General features: G+C 43.1%; 1 protein-coding gene across 1 annotated transcript; it reads right to left on the bottom strand.

Annotated features, from left to right (window-relative positions):
• Window positions 1–6314: 6314 nt before the first annotated feature.
• Window positions 6315–8118, bottom strand: LOC137416149 (notch-regulated ankyrin repeat-containing protein B-like). The gene is made up of 2 exons (XM_068101677.2): window positions 8014–8118; window positions 6315–7848 (listed from the first exon to the last, which is right to left on the bottom strand). Exon 2 carries the CDS (start codon window positions 7806–7808, stop codon window positions 7491–7493), a length of 318 nt encoding a protein of 105 aa, XP_067957778.1. The 5' UTR covers window positions 7809–7848; window positions 8014–8118; the 3' UTR covers window positions 6315–7490.
• Between the last annotated feature and the right edge of the window lie 687 nt (window positions 8119–8805).

Genomic DNA, 8805 nt, shown 5'->3' with positions numbered 1-8805 from the left:
TATCGATGCAAAATTTTACAAATCTTTTTTTATATTTTATGTCGAAGGCTCCATGCACAGACTATGTCGTCCTCATGGAGGCCAGGCCAAATAAAAGGACTGCATTGATAGAAAAGTAAAGAAGGAGAGAATAGTCTAAGAGTTTTTGAGAAAGCAGAGAATCTGCCTTTTGAAAAGGGGAAGATCGTAAGTGTTTGGAAAGACATGTGAAGGTAAAGAGTTCCAGAGTTTGGCAGTGGAGGGGAAGAAACAAACATCATAACGGCCCACCCTTGAGTTTCCAATGGCCACACAATAATCATGAGATGTCGTGGCTTGTCGAGTAATCCGTGGTCTCGCTAATGGCGGAGGTATACAGGCAGCAAGTTCTTGGGAGCAAAAACCGAAGTAATATCTGTAGAAAAGAGAAATAGAACCAACTTTGCGACGTAATTTGAGCGGGTCAAGTTTTGAGGTCAGATTGGGAGAGTTGATAAGTCGAATTACTTTTAATTCAATTCTGTCCAGTAAGTATGTGGAACTAGAACCTCCCCAGATGTGAGAGCAGTACTCTATACAAGGACGAATCAATCCTTTATATAGTTGAATCAACTGTTGAGAGGAGAAGAATCTTCGACATCTGAACAGGACTCCCAGTTTCTTTGAGGCAGATTTAGCTATTTGTGTAATGTGTGGATTCCAGGATAGATTTGAAGTTAGGGTAATACCTAGTAGGTTTATTGCATCACATGGTGTAATTGTGGAACTTTCAAAGGAGATTGGAGAGATGAGAGGAGTTTTTGGAGAGAGTTATGGGAAGAAATTGAGTTTTAGAAGCATTAAACTTACCCTGGTTACATTTGCCCCACTGGGAAATCTTGTCCAAATCCAAATTTAAAGAGATCGTTGTAATAAAACGAGATGCAGATCGATTGAGGGAAGATGGGGCAGATGGGAAAAACATGGAGGAATGAAATCTAACAACATTGTTGCATATATACACAAAGAATTAAGTTAAGCACCCCCCCCGTTTTTTTACAACCTCGCACATTACAAGTTTGTTGTCGTCAAAACAGTGTAATATACCCATGATATTGCTATATTTTCTGGAGAAGTGATATTATGGTCACATAAAAACATAACAATCATGCCGTTTTCAATATTTTATTCTGAATAATTTAAGGTGAAATTTTTTGGGAATTTTAGGCATATTTTCACCTCAATTTAAGTATGGAGCTATAGGTCCATCACGGACAGTGTGGATGACGTTTATGTTTTCTAACGTACAGTCATTGTTCTGAGAAGACCTCTAGCGATCTTTGCGTCAATAACGTGTGTAGGACCCACGTGATCGGATCACTGACTCAACCCTACGTCTCATAGACCCTGTAAGCCGTCGTATGCGTTGCTGTGGCAGGTTGTTCCATTCCCGATGTAATGCACGTTCGGGACATGTTGGGACGACAAATTGCGAAGATGGTCCCTCCAATAGCCAATCTGGATGAATTGGAACGTGCATTACATCGGGAATGGAACAACCTGCCACAGCAACGCATACGACGGCTTACAGGGTCTATGAGACGTAGGGTTGAGTCAGTGATCCGATCACGTGGGTCCTACACACGTTATTGACGCAAAGATCGCTAGAGGTCTTCTCAGAACAATGACTGTACGTTAGAAAACATAAACGTCATCCACACTGTCCATGATGGACCTATAGCTCCATACTTAAATTGAGGTGAAAATATGCCTAAAATTCCCAAAAATTTCACCTTAAATTATTCAGAATAAAATATTGTAAACGGCATGATTGTTATGTTTTTATGTGACCATAATATCACTTCTCCAGAAAATATAGCAATAACATGGGTATATTACACTGTTTTGACGACAACAAACTTGTAATGTGCGAGGTTGTAAAAAAACGGGGGGGGGGTGCTTAACTTAATTCTTTGTGTATAGTTTGAAAATTATGATCTAATAGGTCACGTGGTTTGGCAGCCATCTTAGATAGAAAAACGAACCATATCCGAGCAGCACAAAACTTCAGACGTGATCCCCTACCCATACATATGCAGAGTGTACATTTTTTAAGGTCGTATGTCACGTGGTGTTGCAAGCATATTAGCTTGAAAGCTGATTTTTTAAAAAATCCCTTCTCTGAAACCGCTTCACCGATCAATGTGAAACCTGTCATGGCTGGTGAAAATGTGATACTTGAAAACAGCTGAAGGGATTTAAATCAAACTTGTTTATTTTTAGCACAGTTGACGATGGCATCTACCCATTGTGGGACTATGCGGAGGCATATTGGCGCCAGTCGCATTGCTCTATTTTTTTAAATGCGATATTGCCTGCCACAAAGTCTTTAAGGCCACTCAAGGTGGGCACTACAGATGTTGCTTTCAAACTTACCATGTGCATTCACAAACCCAAGATATGATCTTCCCATCGCTGTTAAGAAGTACCCAAACCAGATATGGTGTCTTCTTAAGGCATGCCTACCTGCTACATCTAGCTCCCACGCGAGTAATATCTGGCACAAGATTTGTGTATTTTCATGTCCTGAAGATGTTCTCTGTTGAAGAGTCGGTAGCCATTGCTTTGGTGGTGATGATGTACAGCAACAGCTCTCTAATTGCTGACATCCATTCAATAAATTACAATTTATTGCCGTATTCACAGGAGGCACTCCCGCAAGGTTCAAAGTCTACTCACTGGCAAAGATGATCGGGGGGTTAGGTAGTAGACACCCAGTTACGATCTTTTGGGCCGTGCATTGGCCCACGTCTTCGGAATTTCTCAGTACAGGGAGATGCAAGATCTCAGTGCTTTGGGAAAGTGAAAAAGATCTCCAGCTCTTTTGTTTTGCAGAGGCACATCCCATTCTCTTAAGTACTTTTCCAAGTATTTTCAGATTATTTTAGAAGCTTTGTGAGAGATTTTAGTTAACAATCCTTATCACTCACACATGACATATGGAAACGTGCCTCAATCACATTGCTGCTCAGGAGTTATGCGCATGCATGCCAAGCATTCTGGGGGCAGGGTACATCATTTAGAAACTCCTGGATTCAGGAAACTTTTAATTACCTCTGCCAGCGAAGGTCAACTGAGGTTATGTTTCCCCCACCCCCCCCCCCCCCCTTTCTGCCTGTCTGTTTGTCTGTCCAGGATATCTCAAAAAATTATGGATGGATTCGGACAACATTTGGGGGACAAGTAAGACCCCCGTCCCCGTCCCCCGTCTGGCCAACAAGGACGAATTGATTATTTATTTGGTGAAGATTCGGATATGGATACAATAACTTTTTAACTTTTGAAGTGATTCTTCACCATTGAGTGATAGTGTGAAAAACGAGACCTAGCACGACATTTCAAAAAGTTATTGATTCGTTTTGAATAAACTTGGTGGATGAGTTGCTTTGGTAACAAGAACAAGCCAATTAGATTTTGGTTCAGGTCCTAATCCAGATCCGGCCCAACAGTGGGGTACAAAACATAAACTGTTCAACCTCGTGGAGGTATGCTCTCTACCGAGTGCTGATCTAGTTATTGATTGTTTTCTGATATAATTTTCTTTTTTTTCAACTTTCAACCCAGGGATTTGTTTTATGTTTTCATTCGTTCCTTCCAGTTAAGCTTTCAAACCATTCTGCATTGCTAGTGTGTGCGTGCGTGTGTTCAAGTTTTACTTAAAAATTCCTTTCCAGAATTCTTCTACGATGCCTCATTCTAGGCATTTTTTTTTAGAAATCGCTCTCCTCGACCCATATCCCCCACATCATTGTCAGTTAAAATTATTTGGGGTATTTCCACCGAGATGTTGGTTTATTATATTGATTGCTTCGCCATAGCTGTTTGTGCTCTCTTTTCTTTTTCTAAATTTGCTTTTGGTTCCATTTGAGTTTTGTGTATATCTCTTTCTCTCTCTCCCTCTCTGTACATGCAATATCCACACATACTCTAACCAGAGAAACAATCACAAGAGCCCAGCTCAGTGAATTCTCGTGATGTGCTACCAATTTGCTCCAAAGTGGTGCTCACAAACACGTGTCCTTTTCACATTTGTGCTGACTAATCTCTTACATTTCGAGTATTTCCTCGCATAATGTGAGCGAAGCTACCCGAACCTGCCCTCGATGTTTGTTCTTCAGGTTGAACAGGCACTCGCTGATCTGATCTTCTTTGACTTGATTCATTTGATTGATCATCGATAATTGACTGATGGTCTTATTGATCTTTGTTTGGAACATCCCTGCACTTTATGGACGACCCTTTTATTTATTCACAAGGACAAATTAGGAAGGAAGACAAATGTGTCAACTACTTTACTACCAGTACTCCTCTAATCTCAATCTTATCAGAAGCCCATGGATCACCACCGACTATCATCCGTTATGCCATACATTTTGGCCATGTTTTCATTTTTGATCATCTTTGAATTACAAAGTTTTGCTAATATTTTTTGATCATGTTTGAATTGCGAAGTCTTGCAAAGTGGTTTTGGCCATGTTTGAATTGCAAAGTCTTGCAAAGTGGTTTTGGCCATGTTTTAATTGCAAAGTCTTGCAAAGTGGTTTTGGCCATGTTTGAATGGCAAAGTTTTGCAGAGTTTTTTGCCCATATTTGAATTGTAAAGTTTGCAACATCTTTCTGGCCATGTTTGAATTGCAAAGTTTTGCAAAGTTTTTTTATTATTTTGGCCATGTTTGAATTGCAAAATTTGCAAGTTTTTATTTATTTATTTTGCCCATTTTGAATTGCAAAGGTTTGCAAAGTTTGTTTTTTTTGACAAGGTTTGAATCGCAAAGTTTTGCAACATATTTTTGGCCATCTTTGAATTGCAAAGTTTTTATTTTTTTGGCCATGTTTGAATTGCAAAGGTTTGCAACATCTTTTTGGCCATGTTTGAATTGCAAATTTGCAGTCTTTTTGGCCATGTTTGAATTGCAAAGCTTGAAAAGACTTTTTGGCCATGTTTGAATTGTAAAGTTTTGTAAAACTTTTTGGCCATATTTGAATTGCAGTTTGCAACGTCTTTTTGGTCATGTTTGAATTGCAAAGGTTTGCAAAGTTTTTTTGGCGATGTTTGAATCACAAAGTTTGCAACGTCTTTTTGGCCGTTTGAATTGCAAGGTTTTGCAGTCTTTTTTGATGTTTGAATTGCAAAGTTTTATTGGCCATGTTTGAATCGCAAAGTTTTGCAATATCTTTTTTGGTCATGTTCGAAATGCAAAGTTTTTTTTTTTTTTGGCCATGTTTTAATTGCAAAATTTGCAGTTTTTTATTATACTTATTTTATGCTCGTTTTGAATTGCAAAGTTTGCAAAGTCTTTTTGGCCATGTTTGAATTGCAAAGTTGTTTTGGCCATGTTTGAATTGCAAAAGTTTGCAATTGCAAAGTTTGGCCAAGTTTGAATAATTTTAGCACCATCTGCTTTGCTTTGGTTGAGAACATTTTATCAGAAACAGCTCCAGATGATTAAGTGTTGTGCAAGCCGAAATGACCACTGCGTGCTCACCTGAAAGGTCAACAAAGGTGTGCCGTGGTGGTTCTGGATCATGGATGGGTTTGGCCAACCGCCGATGTTTACTTTTCTAATTCTCCCTGTTTTGTCTCTCTCGCCAATGGGCTTTCGACATGCATCGAAGGAATTCCAGAACCGGTCGAGTGGAATACCGAGAATTTCGACTCGAGTGACGTCATGCTGCGAGTGCAGGTGCTTAAATAAAAGGTGAGAACTGTTTTCGTTTTCCCACGTTAACAATGACGCAAACAAGGATGTAATCGACTGTGGAAGGGAGTGGCATGGATGTAACATTCAAAAGGGAGAATGGTGGGGATGCAGGGGTGGGGGGAGTGGACATTGGTAGTCATATCCCAAGTTAATTAATTACATTGAGTGTCACCATGACCGAGTGTGCATCATGGAATACTATTTCATTAAATGCAATTGCTTAATCAGTGGCATGATCTTAAAAACTCTGATTTCTTTGTAAATTGAGCTGACCTTGACTGTGGAGATGTACACGTATTGCCATATATGGAACACCCCAGTGTGCTCCCAAGTTCATGTGATAATTTTTCATAAAAAGGAGGCCATGGTGTGCCGGTACCCTGGCCAAAGTCTACACTCCTGCCCTGATCTATGAGGTAGAGTTGGGGAGGGGAAGAGGATGCATCGCATCAGTGGCACAACTGCCCACCTGTGCCTCCTCTACCCCTAACATGATCCAAACCAGCAACTACTTCACCATGTTATCCCAACTTCTAATTTCTGCTGCAGTATCAAAACGTGTCCCGAGAAACATTCAAAGGTCTTTTGAAAAGATTCACAAAAAAATATTTTCCTTTATTTTCACTTCGGTCGATCATCGCACCTGGTATATAATTTGCATATCGACGTCGATCAAAAACATTGAATGTACATCCAGCACAGGATCGGTTCTTACTGCAGTCGTATACACGAACACGTGTGGTACATGTAGACCTGCTTTCATGGAACACGTTACAAAAATAAAACTTTTCTTTTATCGATAAGGCCAAATAAAAGACCGGGAGACCTCATCAAGGAGGATAAAAAGCAGCGTTGCATTTGAACACTCGAAGGTCTCATGCATCCTTAAGGACCTGGGTGAAGTTCGATCAAGACCACGGTCCAGCACCTTGCGGAGACCCCGCTGCACGGCCACGGCGCACACCACCCACAGGGTGGCACGGCCACGTCCTTCATCCAGCTGTGAAAGTGCCCCAAAAACCACCCTTGGGCAACGAGTGCAAAATTCGTACTTCGTCGACATACGATCGCTCGCGGAACATCAATGTCAACAAATCGTCATGAAAAACAACAACGATGACAACAACGCTCACACCTGGTTTGGTGGTGTCGTGCCAGGTGTGCCAAATGCGTTTACATCTCATCACCGTCAAACACAATCATGCTCTATCGATAATCGATCAAAAGGTAGGATGTATAAAAACACGTGATATTTACAACTTGTAACAATTAACATCGTATGACTTCAATGTGCAATAAACTCATCAGGATGCACTGGATGGAATACCTGCTGTGTACCCCCCTCTTTCCCCAGCATTGATGTAACTACCACCAAGCATCGATCTTACCTACCCACGCCACCTAGACCTTCCCTGCCCAGCACAAACTTGGTCCCATCTTCCCCTTCCCATCCCTTGCTGCTGCTGTGGACCGTTGTGTAGAGGTAGATATGGATGGGGCCACCCGTCGTTGCTTCAATAAAGTGGTGGAACAGTTTGACGAATAAACTTCGGAGAATTACGAGCGAAACCGGAGAGATTCCTTCACAAGAGGAACGGGAGACGGGATTAAGAAGTTTGAGCAGCTGAGATGATCGGGGACCTCAGGAGTGGAGGAGAGTGAGACAAACACCACTACTGTCCAATAGATCGTCCCAACAACCCCAGTGCGCTCCTCTTCGTCCTCGGCACCCCCTCATCCCCCGTCGGACCTCTCCCGGGCTCCTCGGCATCATCGCCGGCCAGAGCTGCAGCGAGCGTTCGATATGAGGTACAACATGATGTCCTGATGTCCGGAGAAGGCCGCCATGTGCAGCGCGCTCCAGCCGTCGCGGTTCGCGAGGCGCGTGTCCGCCCCGAAGCGCACGAGCAGTTTCACGAGCTCCAGGTTCCCTTCTATGACCGACTGGTGAAGCGCCGTCTGTCCCTCCGGGCCGAAGGAGTTCACGTTGAAGTCGCACGACGTCGTCGTGTTCTGCAAGAGATGTTCCAGCTCCTTGGTGTTCCCGCGCCGCAGGGCCTCCTGGAAGAGCTCCGTCTTGTTCATCATGGTGGACAGTGCGGTAAGTCTCGTTGATGGAGCACACGTGCTGCAGGGAGGACATGAGGGACAGACGAGATGAACCGTATTAGAGGAATAGACTCGCAGAGGAGATCGACGCGGCATTTTGGACAATAAGGTTCACTACGGGTAAACACGGGAGGACTCTATTGAAATACTCACACATGGACACAACTTGATCCTCCTCAATTACCTTGTGGTCACGCTTTCTGATCCCCCGTCGATGCTCTTTCCTGTCCCTGCGGCTCCTTTTCGGCCTCTGTCTCGTGTCCGGCACCGACTCGCCCACAGCGCCGACTCGAGTGCCTTTAAGGGGGGCGTTTCATTAGCGTGACAAACGTGGAGACGCCCCCCGGCGTGGCGCACATTGGTTCTCGTGGACCGAGGGGAGAGGAGGAGGAGGGAGAGGAGTGGTAACGGGCATGGAGAAAGGAATACGGAGGAGGTCTTGGGGGTGAAGGCAAAACTTGGGGGTGGGGAAGGTGCGTGGGAACGGCGTGCGTGGACAAGAGCAGTGGAGAAGCTGCTTTGTTGGTCGACTCCCCTCTCTCTCTCGTGTGCCATTTGTCTGAGAAAGAAATACTCACCTTCCGATGGAGAATCCCGGACAAAAAGATGTCGCCTTCTTCAGTTGTTGGGATCTGACTGCATCGTGCAGTGGGCTGAAATAGGATGGTTTGGGATGGAGTTAAAGGAATTATAACTTTGACTCACATTATTTATTTATTTATTATTACTTGCGCTACACCACCAAAGGTGGATGGATGTTATGTTTTCACACCTGTCTGTTTGTCTGTCTGTCTGTGAGCGGGATATCTCAAAAATTTGTGCACGGATTTGGACAAAACTTGGTGGACAGGTTGCGTGTGTGACGAGGAAGAAATGTTTAGATTTTGGTGAAGACCCGGATCCTGATACTAGAATTTTAAAATGATTATTTACCATTGAGTGATGGGGCTAAAACGATATGTAGCATGATATCTCA

Source organism: Myxine glutinosa, chromosome 13, assembly GCF_964187855.1.
Source record: "Myxine glutinosa chromosome 13, kmMyxGlut1.1, whole genome shotgun sequence".
NCBI lineage: Eukaryota > Metazoa > Chordata > Myxini > Myxiniformes > Myxinidae > Myxine > Myxine glutinosa.
Note: the sequence above shows the minus strand (reverse complement) of the source record. Positions and strands in the feature narration are given on the sequence as shown.